The sequence below is a fragment of the Heptranchias perlo genome, chromosome 14, assembly GCF_035084215.1.
Source record: "Heptranchias perlo isolate sHepPer1 chromosome 14, sHepPer1.hap1, whole genome shotgun sequence".
Taxonomy (NCBI): Eukaryota; Metazoa; Chordata; class Chondrichthyes; order Hexanchiformes; family Hexanchidae; genus Heptranchias; species Heptranchias perlo.
The window spans coordinates 35,638,738-35,659,012 of NC_090338.1; the positions used below are offsets into that span (position 1 = coordinate 35,638,738).

A 20,275-nucleotide genomic window follows, 5' to 3' on the forward strand; every position below is an offset into this window, starting at 1 on the left:
TCAAGGGGAGGTGGTTAGATTCTCTCTTGTTGGAGATGGTCATTGCCCGGCACAAATGTTACTTGCCACTTATGAGCCCTAGCCTGGATGTTGTCCAGGTCTTGCTGCATGCGGGCTCGGACTGCTTCATTATTTGAGGGGTTGCGAATGGAACTGAACACTGTGCAATCATCAGCGAACATCCCCATTTCTGACCTTATGATGGAGGGAAGGAGTGTGAACAAAGAAATCTCAGTGTAAACACAAAGAACTCCCAGCAAAGGTTTGACTGAGAAAATGAGTGCCCAACTGCAAAAACTCATCTTTGATTCACATGTCAATCACTGGTTTAAAGGTCCAAATGAGGGTTGGCTGCAACTCGCTTCCGTTTCCATAGTGTGTTTTAGAGGCCACGAGAGGCACATTCAGGGAAAGTTAAAATCGTTTATGTAACTCATTACACAAAAAGTTAATCCCCTTAAGTGCTTTAAGTACGTTAATTGGCCCTTTAAATATCGTGCGGGACTTCCGGGTGTCAGAAGTGCGCATGCATTCCAAACGCGTCTGGGTCAAATCCGGAGTGGTCCCGCTCCAAATTCTTAGAATTTTCACTGTCAACCCACCCCCAACCCACCTGTTCCTGGGGGTTAAAATTTACCCCAATGTCTCCAACTGTATTTACCCCTCTGTGTGCGCACACTGCCACTTAAATTGGAGATGCTTGTAAAGGTTTTTCAGAATGAATTTTGAAAAGCTCACTTTGAACTGGTTGAGATTTTTGTCTCAGGTTCCCTACTCATTCCTAATAATCAAATATTGTAAATACTTACCTAATTAAAGCTAAGCATTTCTACTGCAATGAATGCTGTTTTGGCAAATATTTGTTCAATATTACACACATTAATTACATAAACATAGCAATATGATACTCTTCAACTTATCTTCTCTATTTTAATACATGGGAATATATTAACATAGTGAATTGGTTCATCTTTGGTTTGTGAAATCCAAAGGGACAGTTGTTCTGACCTGTGTCTGTGTGTGTGCACTCGTGTGCTCTACACATGCACACCAACTACACAAAGCCACGCAGAAGTGGTTAAGGTGACTGGGTTACTTGATTTGCTTGTTTACCCACCCTTTTCCCAAATGCTGATTTCAGCCAGGTGGGGGTAACCCTGAATCTTCAGTGTGGCTTGGAGAAGAGATGGGCTGCACGGTTCAGGAGGACCTGTAGATGATTGGCTGACAGCCAACTGATTTCAGCACTGCTGACCCACTCTACAGGCATCTGGTGGAGGATACAGCTGGATAACCGCCAGCTGCTGCCTTCCAAAGAGATTAAATAAGCAGAAGAGAATTGCTCTGGACAGAATGTCAAAGAGGTAGGAAATGGGAGATGCAAGAACAGCTGTCACCAATGGCAGCAGCCAAACCAGAATACCTGAGTTTGTCCTTTAACCTCTGGTCAGTGAGCATTTGAGACTTCCTATGGTCCGGCTGCACTCCATACCCTGCACCACTGCCAGGGAGACACTAACATCATTAATGACAAATAGGCAGCTTTTGGTTGTTTGCTCATGTATGTGTAAATGTTTCTAACTTTGAATTATACCAGCAGCTTGGTCTCACCTCTAAGTATGAAATCTGAGCAGTGTTATATTAATACAAAAGTTAGCTTGCTACTAAATTTTAGGCCACTCTGGTATCAGTTATTTTGAAACTGTACCCTTGAAATAAATCAGTCATGGTGCTGTGAGCTAAGCTTATCTATTTAAACTTTACGTGCAACCATGACAGCTGTTGGCACTCTTTAGTCACTCTAGAAGGTTGTATTCTTGAAGTCTAAGTGCAAGCCTACACATGACACTTACATGCCTGACAGATTACTACTCTAGCATTATAGTAGAAACAACTGCAGACTGTGAGCATTGTGAGTTATGTAATCCATCTGGTATCATTCTAGAAACTATAGCAGACAGAATAACATAGTGTATGAGCGCAGGTGGCATTTGAGTAATTAATTTGATGTGAGAAAGATCTCTTCTATTACTGGTATATACATCAGGAGAAGTAAGATCATGGTTTGTTCCATTTGTGGAGCTTTCTGATTTGCCTCCACAAACTTTATAATTCCATTATGATTTCTTATGCAACGAATGTCAAATGTGATACAAGCAATATGCATAGTTTGCGTGGTTGAACTCCACAAAAACTAAAAGAGGCGTGTGTCATTTTGGTCATGTCAACGTATGGCACAAGCGATTCAATTTATCCATTTTGATGTGATTTGTATTATTTGTGATTATAACTAAAATGTTTGGCAAACTCTTCCATGAAGATGAGATCTCTTTAATACATTTTTAGTTTGGCAGAAAATAAGTATCTTGAGCTTGAAAAGCTTATTTTAAATTATTTTCAAACATCAAAAGACCACTATCTTCGTGAATAATATTCAACAAACTACTTTTTGTTTGTTTACAAAATCTGATACAATTATGCAAGTCACATCAAAAATGGGTTGCTGTGTCGTTCTGTCAAAACTGTCAGACAGCTCTTTTGATTCTTCTTTCTCCCAAATGCATTTTCATGAAGATTGAGATCCTTAAAATGTATGTAATGCATGAGTGAGATGACTTGCTAAAGGCTTCCAGTTTCAGAGAGAAATGAATGCCAGCAAAATTGATGTGTGTCAGATTGTAAAAGCATTAAAAATTTAAGAATTCATGGCAAGCACAGTGAATTAATCTTGGTTTGCTCTTTTATTTGCAGGATAAATTTATAGGAGCTGGAAAAGCAAACTTGGATATTTACAAGTGAAAATCATTACTTTGTACAAGTGTTAGAGATGTGTCAAATTACTTCACCTCCAAATTAACGTGAAGGTATCTGTAAATAGACTGAATGATGAAAACAGGTAAAATGGAAGAATCAAGGTTCAATCACAGTGTAAATATTTCTGAAGTTATCCATAATGGCACTCGGCCTCAGTTTGCAGATTTTGATTCATGCCAAGCTTCTTCGCCTGTAATGTTCCTGCTGATTCTTGCATATGGTACAGTGACCATAGTAGGACTTTTTGGTAATCTCTGCCTCATATTCATCATAAAAAGGCAGAAAGAAAATCATAATGTCACCAATATCCTGATTGCAAATCTTTCTGTATCTGATGTTCTTGTCTGTGTCATGTGCATTCCTTTCACTATTGTGTACACATTGATGGATTACTGGATATTTGGAGATGTCATGTGCAAAGCAAACTCATTTATCCAGTGTGTATCTGTTACTGTGTCCATATTTTCTTTAGTTCTGATTGCTATTGAAAGACATCAGTTAATTGTAAACCCGCGTGGCTGGAAGCCCAATGTCTCCCATGCATGTTTGGGGATTGTATTGATCTGGTTCATATCCCTAATAATCTCCTTTCCATTCATCATATTTCATCTGCTTACAGATGAACCTTTTAGAAATGTCTCTTTACACTCAGAATTCTACAAAGACAAATTTGTATGCATTGAGATCTGGCCCTCAGAAACAGACAGACTGATCTTTACAACAAGTCTGCTCATACTTCAGTATTTTGCCCCACTCTGCTTTATATTTGTTTGCTATCTAAAAATCTTTGTATGCCTAAAGAAAAGAAACGGAATGGCAGATAAAATGAGAGAAAATGAGAGTAGGGTAAATGAAAGCAAAAGAATAAACATGATGCTGGTCTCAATTGTAGTGGCTTTTACAGTCTGCTGGCTGCCATTGAACATCTTCAATGTTGTCTTTGACTGGAATCATGAAGCTCTGATGAACTGCCACTATAATCTTGTATTTACACTATGTCATCTGACAGCAATGATATCGACCTGCATTAATCCCATCTTCTATGGATTTCTCAATAAGAATTTCCAGAAGGACTTAAATATGCTAATTCACTGCAAATACCAATCAACCCAAGAAGAATGTGAGAACATTGGCCTCTCAGCCACACATACAGATATATCCAAATGCTCTCTGAAATTAAACAATTCCTCTCCAAATGTATAAAGTAAGTTTCGAATCGATCATATTTTACAATAATACTTGCATATAATTTGTTCTTGTTATCTGCTAGCCATTTAAAATATACCAGATTTTTATACTGATGAGCTTATCTATGTTTTTGAAATCTTTATTAACTTAATCTAACAATTAGGGATGGGCAATAAATGCTGGCCTCGTCAGCGACGCCCACATCCCATGAACGAATAAAAAAAAAGAATAGAAAGCTGTTAATGAAATGTTCATTTAAAGAGAAAATCTATCCAATCATAAAATTAACTACACTAGCAATTGATGAGGGAATGCCTTGCCTGGTACAGGTAGGTGGTACAGCTTCACCCAGGCCCTTGTACTATATATAAACAACATATTGCTAATATTGTACATTTTAATTAATCTCAGTATATCACTATTGCATTCCAAAACCCTGAATTTACTTAAGTTACAAAAATATCCTCATGTCCTCATAGGCAGTTCTAGCATGTTGGTTCTTTTTTATGTATTAATAGTGATTACATTATACGGTATTAAACAGTAATCATCCATACAATACCTTTGCAGTGTCAAACACAACCTTCATAAGGGAAGACTTGCCTAATTATTCTCATTTTCATGTAGTTCTTCATCCATTTAAAAGGGGTTTGCATGTTTATAGCTTTTAATGTACCCAGACTCCATACTGTGAATTCAATTTAGTTACCCACAGAACAAAAAACACAATCCAAAATCAGTTCAGCTGAATGTTTAAATAAACCCTCTTCAATCAAAGTGAACACGTCAAACTATTCATGAAATAAAATGAAACTTTAAAGCAAAACAATCACGTCCACGCTCACGCCAAAGCAGGTAGTTAATATTCATATGTCAGCTAACTAGCCAAAGCTGATAAGAAAATGTTTAACCAACACATTGCACTTGAGAAATATTACACATGAAGTGAAGTGCAGAGTAAGAATCAGATACAGATCTGTCGCAGTAAAATGGATCTCTTAAATAGACACATTGCTTACTGAATCCTTAACATTTGGCAAACTGTTTTGGAGAAGGTTAAAGATGGTGGATCAGTAGATAGGATATGTGTTTGAATTAGAAATAGAAAGAGAAGGATACAATGAAAACTTTTCAATAAGAATGCAATATTCACTCTACATATTTTGCCGCTCAATCTAATTTATATTACTGGTAGATCGCCCATTTTTTCTCATAATTCTGGGATCTGAATGGTTCCCGTTAAGAATATGATGGGTAATAACACATAAATCAGGATTCTCTATACTCATTCATTCACATAGAGCTTTAGTATGCGCTATCTACTTCACGTAAGCATATACCACTTCTAAGAATTTAATTTTGAAAAGAAAAAATCTTCCCTATTTATTTCTATGAAAGATTCTTCTGTTGTGTGTATAGTTCAGTCCATGATACCAATGTACACTTACTTTGAGCAGTAGGTTACAATCTACAACTTCTCAATGCTCATTAGAAATGGTGCATTTCAAAAGCCATTATGCTATTCTATTTTAATATCACAGATGTAGCAGTATTTGCAAATCAAATAAAACTATTTTTGTTCTATAGCATACCTCATAAGCACTCCAGTTAAAACAGCACTGACTTTATGAAAGAATATTTGGCAAACCTTTTTCATGTATTCACTAAGTCAACGTAATGACCCATATCATGAAATCTTCATGCCTAAAATAATTCTAGCTCATTCCTGCCAAAAACTGAGCCAAACACTTTGTCCTGAAGAGAACGTATTCTCCAGATAGAAGAGCTGTGAAAAATAGTTGGATGGTTAACAGGAGTATACTGTATATACTGTAATGATATAAACAATGCAATGAGGAACCCTTCAGCTTGTCTAGGAAGACCCCCTTCTGTTACTCGTGATGAATAACATGTTTGTTGATATAACACATCACATACCTGATACTTCTCATTTACACCAAGTGACATTGCGGAGTAACAGGAGGAGATGTATTCATTCATTTAAGTAAAGGGTAGTGTCTTTCACTTTTCTCTTGAAAACTAGAAGTAACAACTTATTAAAAGAAAGTTAATTTAAGTCCTTACACAGATCCTGGCTCAAACATCAGCAACCTGCTCTAGATCTCTGGATTAGTGTGACTGTTTCTTTACTCACTCATAGCCATCCATCAGTGAATATTTGATACTATAAAGTGTATGCTTTATTGTTAAGAGTGGAATTGCTTGTGGTTTCGTTTACAGTTGTTTAATGGAGACAGTTATTCTCCTTTCCTCGAATAAAAACAAAGCTATAATCATAGAGATATTTATTTTTCCTTCTGCTGACAGTATGAACCTAGCTTGTGGATATATGCTGCCAGGTACTCCTCACAAAATTTTCGTTTAACTATACATTATCTGGTTAATGAAAGGATGGTGAATTAACACCCAAATGTTGCAACGCACATTAACTTGTTTGTTGTAAAATAAAGATTTGGCTAATTTATATTTTGTGCAAAAAAGTACAGGTGCAACAATTATTTGAAGATTAAAGTGACGGTACAATATCCATTTGTTGTACTTTTGTAAATTTATACTGAAAATTTATAATAGCAAGCTACAGTCTGTAGTTTGAGTCTCATTGAGGTTATTTGTATGATGGAGGTTGATGTATTTGAATCTTAAATATTTCAGGATTATTATTTTTTTCTCCTGTTTGTATAAGTTAGGGTTTTTAAAATCAGCACAAAATGTTTTGATGTAAAAGTTTCTAAATTTGGTTAAAATGCTGATATTTTCTGATTGTTTATTTTAGTTTGTTGAGGTTTACATATATCAGATTTTGACAAAGAATTTGCAACTGAATATCCCATTAAAAGTTTCAGACAGATATTATAAAAAGAAAAGCAGAATGTCTTTGTGCAGACCCACCAATTGAATTTTACCTTTAATCACAATTCCTATAAAAATTATATTCCAAAGTAAAATATTCTTCAAGTTCGTGTGGAGCCTACATAGACCTGTTGGGCCGAATGGCCTGTTTCTGTGCTGTAGACTCTATGCAACTCGATGTAAGTTGTCAATCACAAGATCAGGTACAAAGAAAAGATCTGTTATTAGATTGCTGCAAGATTAGCTGCATGGTCTAGGAGATTAATCCTGAAAGCTTGCATTGAGTTGAATGTTTCAATCTGAGGAATGGTGCATAGTTTAAAACACCTGGGGCTCGATTTTGGGATCGTGTTTCCGGCGGGTTCCCAGCGGGGTGGCTCTGAAAATCCCGATATCCGGTCACGTGACCGGATCGCGACGAAATCCCGGCCACTTCCGGGTACCGCGCTGACGTGCGGGGCTGCGCGCGCAAGCCCCGCTGGTGGGAATCCCGCAGGCAATTAAAGCCAGCGGGGTTCCACTTGAGAGTACTTACCTTGCTCGTTGTGGTCAGTTAATGAGCTGAAGCAGCTGTCAAAAGAGGAAGTGTGGGATTTTAGGTTCAAGGCAGTGAGTTTCCCACACTGGTGGAAACAGTCCCTCCTCAACCAGGTGTGTTGCAGCCAGCAGCCTGTGGCAGGTGCCAAGGTGCGCTCCACGGGGGAGAGCCCTCACCCACGCAGGAGGCCACTGCGTCACATAGGGCAACCCCTGCCCTCCACCACCCCCCGCCAAGCCAGAAGACAGACCGACACGAAACCGCAGCCCCAGTCCGAGGAACCACCCACCTACCCTGCACAACCCCTCAGACCAACACCTGCCAGATGGGTGGTGTGTGGATACCCTCGGAGAACGAAGAGCATGACCAGCCCCAGCAGCCTCGCAGTCCACGCCGTCCGCCGCAGAGATGTGGATCCCCCCAACACGGTGTTGTAGCACGCCCACCTGCACAGCAGGAGGGAGGGCTACCGCAGAGAGAGACGCATCGCAGAGGGCACTACCCTCGCCACAGGGTCCACAGACCGAGGCGCAGCTCCCCGGACCTCTCCGAGCCGCAGTGCACAGGGAGGCGCAGATTCGCTCGACATGTAGTCGTGGAGATCTGCAGCCTCTTTCATGCCGAGCTGCTCCTGGCTGGCCCCAGCACCAACTGCTTACCTGTCGCTGTCAAAGTCACCACTGCCCTCCACACCTTCTCCTCCGCATCCTTCCAGGGTGCAGCTGGCTACACCGCCGATGTCTCTCAGTCGTCTGCGCGGACGAGCCCTGCAAATACACCTGCACCTACTCTGCAGTAACACGATGGGTGGCATCAGTGGTGGGTCCTCATAGTGATACCCAGGAGCGGCCATTATTGGACACAACGGACAGGATTCGCGGAGACATGGCAGTGGTGGTGTCAATATAATGTGTGCTGTTTGTTGCTCTGAAATTCAATATAGGTAACACCCATGACAAACCCTCAGACACCCTTGTGCACCCCCTTCATGCTGACGACACGTTTGCCTTACGCTGCCTACTGCACATATGTGATGCATGCCCTGTGGCTGCAGCACAGGTGGTGGCAGGTTGAGTGAGGCTGGCCGTGAGGGAGATGCACGGGAGGGTGAGTATGGGATGGAGCAATGAGATTGTATGAGGATTGGGTTGCGTGTTAGTGGCAGGATGAGTACTGGCGAGGTGAGTAGGTGGAGGTAAGATGAGGATTGGGTTTGAGTGGGTATGAAGGGTGATGTGACAGAATAGTGTTGGCGGTGCCGAAGGAGATGTAGGGTGGGGGCAGTGTTGTGGCAGACGGAGTGTAGGGGAAAGACTTCATGTTCTCACTGCGGCTGACCTACTGCGGTCATTGCAGCGCCTCCTGCACTGTATGCAGGTGGGCCATATGTTGGTGGCGCAGGTGACCCCCTCTGCCACCTCGAGCCAGGCCTTCTTGGTGGCAGAGGCAGGCCGCTTCCTCCCGCCCGCTGGGGGGAAGATCTGTGTCCTCCCCTCCTCCTCACCCCATCTGATGATACCTGGGGTGAGGCATCATTAAACTGGGAGCAGCCTTCCCCCTGGGCTGTTCCATGCTGCAATTTGTTCCATTGGTTGCAGCATCTGTCAGTGGAGGACTGCCCCTTTAACTAGAGAGCCTCCAGCTGACAGATCGTACTGCGCATGCGCAGCCCGACCGACGCGCAGGCCAGCGCCGTGGACCCCGGAGGAGCAGGTAATTGATTCCTATTAGTGGGTTGCCTGCTACGATCGCGTGGGCAACCCACTAATTTCGCCGTCCGCGTTTTCGACGCTCCCGGAGGACCACCCGCTGGGAACCCGCAGGCCTGCTAAATTCGAGCCCCTGATCTTTTCAAAGCTGTTGAAAGTTCACCGTGCCCAGTTTACGGGTTTGCTCTGTATGATCTCATTAGTGGACTTCTGGCACTGAGAGATAAGATAAAATCGGCAGCAGCCAGCCTGGAGCTTTGACTGCACTTCCAGATAGAAACTCAAGTTACTGCTGTTGGTTATACTGCTACTAACTAACAGCAGAAAAATGCTGCCTCAGAACTTTTGAAACCCAATCAATTTTAGAATTGACTTTGACATCAACATTCATGAGTAGGGAAACTTTTTAAAAATATATTGACAGCTAAGTGAATTACCCACCTTTACAAATTCAATAATATTTCACATATTGAACTTTGCTTTGATAAAATAAAAAGTAATAGACTGCAGATAAATAGACATCAAGACGTGTCACATAAATGAGCTTGATAGCTATACTAACACTTTGGTGTTGACAAACGTAACAAAAGGATTATCCAAGTCTTGGTGTTTTTCAATGTCCTTTAGTTGATGTTCAAAGATAACAAAAATTCAAAAATGATGCACCCTACTTTTGTTCAACATGAATTATTTTCCACAAAAAATATGCAGCAATTTATATTAATAAGTGACTCTGTTTCACTGTTTCCATGTAATGTATTAGTTTGCTGTTTAGATATTAAAAGGTAAATCAGTATTAAAACTGTTCTTGGACATGCTGAATAATTATCTGAGAATGTATTTGATTTGCTGTGTTGGCCAGCATGCTGTATTAAATGTGAAAACTGAACTTCATAGTATATGTTTTGTTGTGTTTTATTCAGCTATTCTTTCTGTAGACTGCATAAAACTTGTTAATTGTTCCAATAAAATACCTGTATTAATTCAATTTGGTGTAAACACTTTGATTTTCAGGAATGATCATTCTTAACATAGGAACATAGAAACAGGAGTAGGCCATTCAGCCCCTCGACCCTCTCCGCCATTTGATAAGATCATGGCTGATCTGTGATCTAATTCCATATACCTGCCTTTGGCCCATATCCCTTAATACCTTTGGTTGGCAAAAAGCTATCTATCTCAGATTTAAAATTAGCAATTAAGCTAGCATCAATTGCCGTTTGCGGAAGAGAGTTCCAAACTTCTACCACCCTTCGTGTGTAGAAGTGTTTTCTAATCTCACTCCTGAAAGGTCTGGCTCCAATTTTTAGACTGTGCCCCCTAGTCCTAGAATCCCCAACCAGCGGAAATAGTTTCTCTCTATCCATCCTATCTGTTCCCCTTAATATCTTATAAACTTCGATCAGGTCACTCCTTAACCTTCTAAACTCTAGAGAATACAACCCCAATTTGTGTAATCTCGCCTCGTAGCTTAACCCTTGAAGTCCGGGTATCATTCTAGTAAACCTACGCTGCTCTCCCTCCAAGGCCAATATGTCCCTCCAAAGGTGCAGTGCCCAGAACTGCTCACAGTACTCCATGTGCGGTCTAACCAGGGTTTTGTATAGCTGCAGCATAACTTCTGCCCCCTTGTACTCTAGTCTTCTAGATATAAAGGCCAGCATTCCATTAGCCTTATTGATTATTTTCTGCACCTGTTCATGACACTTCAATGATCTATGTACCTGAACCCCAAAGTCCCTTTGGACATCCACTGTTTTTAACTTTTTATCATTTAGAAAGTACCCTGTTCTATCCCTTTTTGGTCCAAAGTGGATGACCTCACATTTGCCTACAATGAATTCCATTTGCCACAGTATTGCCCATTCACCTAATCATCTACATTGCTTACAATGCCACCAATCTTTGTGTTATCGGCAAACTTAGATATGAAATTTTCTATGCCTTCATCTAAGTTGTTAATAAATACTGTGAATAATTGAGACCCCAAGACAGATCCCTGCGGGACTCCACTGGTCACATCCTGCCAATGTGAATACTTACCCATTATCCCTACTCTCTGTCGCCTTTCGCTCAGCCAACTTCCTAACCAAATCCGTACTTTTCCCACGATTCCATGGGCTTCTATCTTTGTCCGATACAATATTTACAGTCAGCTCCAATATCCCAAAATTTATTTATTTTACGTAATTTCTTCTTGAACAGCTTTTATTTCCCAAAATATTCCACTATATTGTGCCCGAGTCCCTTCTATCATTTCAGAATTATCCCAACTTGAGAGCAGTATTTTCTTCCCTCTCGAAAAGAATTCTTGATACACAGCAATCAATAGGAACCATTTAGACTGGACTTCTTTTATTTTAAAATATAATTTGATTATCCCCTTAAATTACCAGTAAATTTTTTTCTCCTCGAGTGCTTGAATAGCAACTCATATAAATTTTTCTTATTAGTTCCAATTTCAGAAACAAATTATGTCCAGGCTTTGTGGTTTTACAGTAGAGATGAAGTGCTCATAATTAATTTTGGATGTAACTCCCATATCTTCCCACCTCGAGCACTCTGTCTCAGAAGACAATAAATGGGTTAAAACAAAACAAATCAAAATGTTTTCAAAGGAAGAGGATCAGGTTGATATCACCACGCTGTGACATTTGGTATCTGCTGATGTCTGCAGCTAAAGTCTTAAATCTTTAACATCACTGGATCGTTTCATGCACCAAATTTGTCCAGCAAAGGTTGCATCGTAACTTTGTAATTACTCTTGGTAATCAGGGTCACCTGTTTTAAAAGAAACACAGAAAATCCATTGCGGCTCTTCTTGAGAGCCCAAGGGGTTAATTTGTCAAATCATCTTTTATTATTTATTTTGTCCAAAGGAATAATCCCTTTACCCGAAACCAAATCAAAAAACAAAACAGGAGAGAGGAATTGGCTAGTCTTTTTCTCTTTCTCTCTCTCTCTCTGGAGCACGCAGCCTGTCTGAAATAAACACTGTCTCTCCCACATACAGATGTACGTGGGACTGCGGACTGGAATTCCCAACTCCAAGTCCTAATCTTTGTGTTTTCAAGATGTACAAATCTATCTCTTTTACGATTATCCACCTCCATTCCATGTCTCGCTTTGTTTTAAGACTTGAGTTAGGAGGTGTTAATATAATTGTTGAATTTTCTTAGCATTCTCAACGCGAGTTATATAATTTGTCAGGGAAGGTCTCCCCTCGTTGGTCAGATTTATATTGTATCTATTATTCGTGAATAGCCCCCGAACTTGTCGAACTTCGTTATCATACTGTGGCGGGGTAAAACTGATAGGCGTTTAGTACCCTGTGTCAGTACATAGCTCAAGTAATGGACTTCCAATTGTTTAACATATGCTTTCTTTTGATACGATTTGTTTTACATTTCTTTCTTATCAATTTTTTTCACTGTAGCATTGTCTGGGTGCCTTTGGCATTTCCGAGTAATTGGGTCAACTTTAATAATATAACCTATATCAATTGTTACCTCATGTTCATCTGTGTAATGGTTAGCCTCAGACAGTTCTCAACTGACTGGGTCATTTCTATCTGTTTGAACTGCTCTTGGCATGACAGTCTGGCTTCTTGGGATGGAAGGGATTAACATTAACTTGCTCTTGTGGTAGGAGTAATTTGATACTACTCCCTCTGAGATTAAGTTTGCACAATCAAAATTTCTCTTCACACAGTTTTGACTAAATTTTTTTTTCACTTCTCACATTTGTGGATTGCTTTCACTTTATCTTTTTACACTATTTTTGAGATTTATTTTAATCATAGTGTTTAATCAATCACAATAGCACAAAATGCTTCGAAGATCAGTTTAATTTATAACTAGAGATTGTAACTTTCCGAGTAATTCTTTAAATCTGCACTTTATCTCTTTTTTACAATTAAAACCTCATTTTGTCTTGGTGAATTGGAAACAGATATCGGTGTCCTTGGGAAGGTTAGACTTTTCTAAGCATACGTCAACGTACTTTTCACATAAATTTTTTTTTTTTTTTAATTCATACTGGGAAACAACATCTTCCATCGTACATTTTAGTTTATAGTTAGTCTTCGTAAGTTTTATAATTTGCTCGTCATACACAACTATAGCTTTCCAATTCATTTTTTTTTTTCACACAGTTTTAGTGGGTTTGATTATAACCAACTCTCTGAGCTGTTCCAGGTTTCCGACTTTTCCTATCACGGTGATACCAGATAGCTTTTTTTTTATTTGTCCCGTTATTTTTTTTTAACCTTTTTTTTTAACCACAGTCAATCACAAGATAAAATTAATCGGTCACTTAACCTCAATAACTCCAATTTTAATTCAGCAATCTCAGAATTAAACACAAGACAAAACAAATACATAAACACGTAAGACGCAGTAAGAAGGGGCGTGGCCCACAACACCGAAAAAAAAAACACTCACAATCAGGACAGGCTTTTTAAAGAGACAGTACACCCTTTCTTTTCCGGGTCTATGTCTTTTAAACATTTTAATTGATTCTTTTTTCTAATTCCCTTATCCTAGTTTCTAATTCCCTAATTTTATCCTTATCTTCGCTCCACTTTCTAGTGGAGGTGCCTACTTGTCCTATTAGTCCAGGTAGTTGGTGGACTAGTAATACTCCTGCCTTTTTTGTTTTATCCTTCTTTTCCCCATCTATCCACTTTCTCTGTTGTTCTAAGGTCTGAGAAATATCCCAGCCATCCTTTTGCATCTGTTTAATTAATAAGTGTCTGTCTGTCATATACTTCTCGATGAGGGAACCTGCAGGTCCCCATCTAGGTTGTTCACTTGTCATCTTTACTATCGTGCTCTGTTCTCGCTATATCCTTCGGGTCACGGTCTAACCACCGGGTTTTCTTTTCACTTGAACCTTCCGTGTCCCGGTTTAACCACCGGATTTTCTTTTCTGATATATCAGCCTCTCGCTATATCTTTCATTCGGGTCCCGGCTTTTTTTTTTGCCGGATTTTCTTTTCTTTCAACTTTCGGGTCCTGGCCCGGGACTTGCCGGTACTTAATCACCGATCACTGTCGGTATGTGCTGGTGTACAGCCAGCCGTAATCACCGGTCACTGCCGGTCACGCCAGATTTCCTTTTCCCTCCCAAACTTTCTAAACCTTCTTAACTCCCAGCCTGAACTCCACTCCAGATTTTACTCTCAGTTGCAACTATATACTCACGGTCACAATTATCAGTTTGATAATGTGTTTCCTCCCATGGGGTTCGGTTCTAGGTTGTATGATCAGACAATACACATCGTAAATCAACTTATGCTTTAACTTATGCTCTAATCTCTGCGTTTGTTCGCCACTACAGAGTTTGGTACCGGATGGTTCTGGTTGCTCGTGCTTCACAATCACAAGTGCCCCTGTTTTTGTATCCACTTCAAAATCCTGACCTTCGCGTGGGGGATCTCCCCTCTTAACAGCCAGTCTAAGGCAGAATACAAAAGAGACACTTCCTTGTCCTTAGTCGATCAATGTTGTGGGAAAAAATCACCACTCGGAGTCAGACTTAAAGATTCAACATGCAGTTTATTGGACAAAGCTTTGGGAGAAGGCTGGGCATTCCGCAACACCGCAGCTCCCTTCTCAACTTTAAAATGGTTGTCATGCTTTTTTATACCTTTGAAATACAGATTTCAGTAGCTTTTACATCATAAATCTTGATTACACACATTAACCAATTAAGTCCGCACAGCAACAACGGACAGTTTACGCATTACCCAGTTAAGTCCGAAGAACTGTTATCACCTTAAGACAGCATGCCTTTGTTTTATGCAGTCTGGTGCTACAGTTTTTATCAGTTCGTTATGAAATGTCCATTGTATTCTCAGACTGCAAGCCAGTTCTGGAATGTACAAACTCAACACTTTTAACTGTCTTTCCCACAGTCACAGAATCCATGCTTTTTAATAGTGTCCCTTTGTTAATAGAATCCATTTTGTTTAATTAAGTGTCCATTTTATTAGTAGTCAAGTGTTTATTTAAGCCTTTAATTAAGGTTAGTCTAATCTACACAAAGCGCATTTCAATGTGGTTTTAGGGTAAATACCACTGTCATGTACCCCTTAGTCACTTCATCGTTGCCTTTAATTCAACAGTCCAAAATCCACGCTAACAGCTAACAGTCTCTTATGTGGGACCTTATCAAATGCCTTCTGGAAGTCCATATAAATAACATCCATTGACATTCCCCTGTCCACTACTTTAGTCACCTCTTCAAAAAATTCAATCAGGTTTGTCAGGCACGACCTACCTTTCACAAATCCATGCTGGCTCTCTCTGATTAACTGAAAATTTTCGAGGTGTTCAGTCACCCTATCCTTAATTATAGACTCCAGCATTTTCCCCACAACAGATGTTAGGCTAACTGATCTATAATTCCCTGGTTTTTCTCTCTCTCTCGTTTCTTAAAAAGTAGATTGAGATGATGTACATGTTAAATATTAAGGGGATATTTTGATTACTAAGCTCATTTGTGCAATATTTGCTACTAGGTCTTATTTGGTTATAAAATCAGCTGGAGTTAGTTCAACTGAAACTCAGGGGGAATAAAGAGGATGAAGTAAACTATGAAAAAAAGAAATTAAAAATTGGTGTATCCAAGCCCAGGTGCAATTCTTCACACAGACAATCCAAGGTGCAGTTCACAGGCTCCTTTGAGACACCCTGTGAAGCTTCTGCTGGCTCCATGCACAAAGCTGATTTCACCAGTTTGGCCTTGAGTTCTTCAAACTTCGAGGCTTTGGCATCCGTCACACATTCTGTCACAAAGACTGCTCGCAACCTCAGCATCCTGTTTAACACAGAGCTGAGCTTCCAGTCCCCTGACACTCTCCATCACAAATACTACCTTCCTCTACCCCTGTAATATTGCCTGCCTCCGCCCCTACCTCGGCCCATCGGCTCTTGAAACCCTTATATTTTTCTTCATCACTTCCAGATACAATTACTGCAAAATTCTTCTTGCTGGCATCCCATTCTCCACCCTCCATAAACTCCAACTCATCTAAAATTCTGTTGCCTGTATCCAATGCCGTAATAAGTTTGCTTGCCCATCACCCCTGCCCTCACTAACCTCCATTGGCTTCTAATCCACCATCACCTCAAATTTAAAATTCTCATCCTTGTGTTCAAATCCCTCCATGACCTCCCCCATCTTCATAAACTCATCCAGCCCTATAAGCTTTTCCGGATTCTCCATTCTTTTGACTGCTACCACTTGTGCATCCCTCCCTCGCTTTGCCATTGTCCACTATACCATTAGCCAACTAGGCCTATGCTCTGGAATTTCCTCCCTAAACCCCTCTGCTACACAACCTCCCTCTCCTCCTTTAGGACCCTTCATAAAACACACCTCTGACTAAGGTTTTGGTCACTCCATTAATCTCTCCTCCTTTAGCTCCTGTCCCTTTTACCTCATGCTTTTGTGAAGGACCTTGGGATGTTTTTCTACATTAGAAGTGCTACATAAGTGCAAGTTGTATTGTATGGCCATCTCATTTTTTAAGTATAGCTGTCTACCCTTTTGTGTATGGGGGAGATTTGCTTTTTTGTGTATGAAGGTCTCGCATTTTGGGTGTATAGGGGTCTCAATTTTTTGGGCATATGGGGTCTTGCATTTTTGTAAATAGGAGTCTTGCCTTTTGTGACTCACATTACTGTATAATTATATATGGCCCATTCAGTGGTTTTGACATGTATAACAGCCCATTTCCAGAAGTTTGGAGATCCCTGGTGTAAACTATTTATAATTAAATTTTAATTTGTGTTGGCTACAATTCTTAAAAAGATTCCAGTAAACATTTTTAATGCTTTTTATTTGTCTGGGTGTGTTCTTAGGCTATCCTGGTCTAGCTGATAGCTGTTTTGCTTAAAGAAGGCCAGAAGATGAAAAGAAAAAGCACAACAACTTGCATTTATATAGCGCCTTTAACATAGTGAGACCCGAGGCATTTCACAGGAGCATTATCAGGCAAAATTTGACACCGAACCACATAAAGAGATACCAAGTGACCAAAAGCTTGGACGAAGAGGTAGGTTTTAAGGAGCAACTTGAAGGAGGAGAGAGGTAGAGAGGCGGAGGAGTTTAGGGAGGGAATTCCAAAGCTTAGGGCCTAGGCAGATGAAGGCAGGGCCGGCAATGGTGGAGCACAGATAATCGATCACCTTTCCAAGGCTGGTGTTGTGCACCCGGAGGGGAGATGTTAACAAATCTTAAGCCTGTTTACTCAACCCCTTCCGGGCCTTAGCTGCCCCCTTTTGAAGTGACAGGGTATCACACTGATTTCTGTCTCTTCAGAGGGGCAGGCGTCTCTGTTGTGCTGCAACAGGTAATGGCATCAGCCCTGAATATTCAAATGATCCCTTCCCAGGAGAGCATTGCAATAGTCGAGTCTGGAGGTAACAAAAACATGGATGAGGGTTTCAGGAGCAGATGAGCTGAGGTAGGGGTGGAGACGGGTGATGTTACTTCCTTCCACGGGAGGTGGAAGTAAGTGGTCTTTGTGATGGAGAGGAAGCTCAGATCAGGATCAAATAATACTCGGAGGTTATGAACAGTCTGGTTCGGCTTGAGACGGTGGCCAGGGAGGAGGATGGAATCGGTGGCGAAGGAATGGAGTTTGTGATGGGGCCCGAGGACAATGGCTTCGGTCTTCCCAGTGTTTAATTGGAGTAAATTGCAGCTCATCCAGGACTGGATGTCGAACAAGCAGTCTGACAACACAGAGACAGTATAAGGGTTGAGAGAAGTAATGGTGAAGTAGAGCTGTGTGCCATCAGCGTAATGTGGAACCCAAGGTTGTGTTTTTGAGTGATGTCGTCGAGGGGCAGCATGTAGAAGAGAAATATAAGGGGCCAAGGATAGATCTTGGGGGACTCCAGAGGAATGGTGCGGGGGCAGGAAGAGAAGCCATTGTAGAAGATTGTCTGGATATGACTAGATAGGTAAGAGTGGACCCAAGCAAGGGCAGTCGCATTCAATTGGACAATGGAGGAGAGGCATTGGAGGAGGATAATATGGTTAACCGTGCCAAAGGCTATAAAAAATTTTTCCCATTTCCTAAACTAGGCATCCTTGTGGCTTTTCTAAACATGATTACCAATTTAGTGCCATAATCTGTTTGCATAGAACCTTTAAAGAAAACATTTCACCCCTTCAGTCTCTATTAGATTTGAAAACAGGTTCTAGCAGTGAAAGAACATTGTGTTAACTCACTGTGTAACCTAGCTGCTTTATCATCAACATTTTAAGAACAGAGCATTAGGTTATTTAAATGAGTATCCACCTTTTATCTATACTAATTAGCAGATGTAATGCAGTATAATTTGCTCTCTTATCTCAAAACCTTAATGATTACATTGCATAATTGCCTAATATTAAATCAAGGAAACCATTAAAAAAAGGCATTAAAGCATTTATATTAACTTGTCAATTAATAATTAACTGCAAAAGCCCACAATTTTAATATGAAGTATGGTCTTTATATGGAAATCATTTTAATCATACAGTCTATCTGTTGTTACATTGATTTTAGGAAAACAAATTAATAGCTATATGGATAAGAATCAGAAATATAACAAAGAACATTTATTTGTAAATTTGGGCCTGGGTTTTCCTTAAAAAAATGTCCTGTTCTCGGGCAGTGTAAAGGCGATCTGGCAAGTAAAATGGGGCGGAAAGGTCTGCTGCCGAAATTGCACTCCTAAAAATGGCTGCCATGTATTCCCTCCTGTGATTCTAATCTGCCTTCCAGAAGCACACCCGCTGCATTTAAGTGAATCGAGGGGCGTGGCCAAGTGCTCCTGAGATTTTCTTGAGTTTCCACTCACTTACCGCTCCTGAAAATCACCTCCACTATAAAGGTGACGTTGCTAACCTAATTGGGAAAAGCTTGGGAGGTTGAAAGATTACACAGAGTGCAATTCTGCAACACTGTTTTTGACTGGCGGTCACTTCCATAACATTGAAGCTACAGTTTCTCAGCATTTAAAGGTATTTTGTGAAACTTGCTGAAAGGAAGCTATGCACAGTGAAATAATGGATTCCTCTTTGGGGATTCCATTGTTCCTGTCCTTTGAGGAGGAGGATGATGAGGACATGGAAAAGAACAGGCAACACCCAACCCACGGGGACTACAGATCACAGGGGACCTATCTGGATTTTTCCTGTAGATAGTGTTTCCCCCCGACACCGTGACAGCTGTTGGAAGTTGACTTGCAGCCTTTTCCCACCAGTGGCGCCGCTTTGTCTGTGACTGTAATGGTGACAACAGCACTTAACTTTTATGCATCTGGATGTTTCCTGGTGGTCTCTGTTGACATCAGTCACATCAGTCAGTCAGCAGTTCATGGCTGCATTAGACAGGTCACGGATGTCCCATTCAGACATTCCTATGAGTTTACTCCATTCAACAACAGGCCCAGCAAAGCAGAGAAAGAAACAGCGCCATCAACTTCTTCCATGTAGGTGGATTCCCATAAGTGCAGGGTGCAATTGATGCCACCCATGTGCTATAAAGGTCCTCTCTGAAAGCCCCATCAACTTCATCAACAGGAAGGGATTTCATTCCCTGAATGCCCAGAGAGTGAGTAATGCTAGCCACCTCAATATATACGTCGATGCATATTATAGAATCATAGAAGTTTACAACATGGAAACAGGCCCTTCGGCCCAACATGTCCATGTCGCCTAGTTTATACCACTAAGCTAGTCCCAATTGCCTGCACTTGGCCCATATCCCTCTATACCCATCTTACCCATGTAACTGTCCAAATGCTTTTTAAAAGACAAAATTGTACCCGCCTCTACTACTGCCTCTGGCAGCTCGTTCCAGACACTCACCACCCTTTGAGTGAAAAAATTGCCCCTCTGGACCCTTTTGTATCTCTCCCCTCTCACCTTAAATCTATGTCCCCTCGTTATAGACTCCCCTACCTTTGGGAAAAGATTTTGACTATCTACCTTATCTATGCCCCTCATTATTTTATAGACTTCTATAAGATCACCCCTAAACCTCCTACTCTCCAGGGAAAAAAGTCTCAGTCTATCCAACCTCTCCCTATAAGTCAAACCATCAAGTCCCGGTAGCATCCTAGTAAATCTTTTCTGCACTCTTTCTAGTTTA

At 40.7% G+C, this 20,275-nt stretch overlaps 1 protein-coding gene across 1 annotated transcript; it reads left to right on the forward strand.

Moving 5' to 3' along the window:
• The first annotated feature begins 2,883 nt into the window (after window positions 1–2,883).
• LOC137332112 (neuropeptide Y receptor type 6-like) lies at window positions 2,884–4,017 on the forward strand. Its single transcript, XM_067995822.1, has one exon. It carries the CDS (start codon window positions 2,884–2,886, stop codon window positions 4,015–4,017), a length of 1,134 nt encoding a protein of 377 aa, XP_067851923.1.
• The last annotated feature ends 16,258 nt before the right edge of the window (window positions 4,018–20,275 follow it).

What these genes read in the sequence shown, in the direction of transcription:
- LOC137332112 (XM_067995822.1), top strand. Translation starts at nt 2,884, where the DNA reads ATGATGAAAACAGGTAAAATGGAAGAATCAAGGTTCAATCACAGTGTA.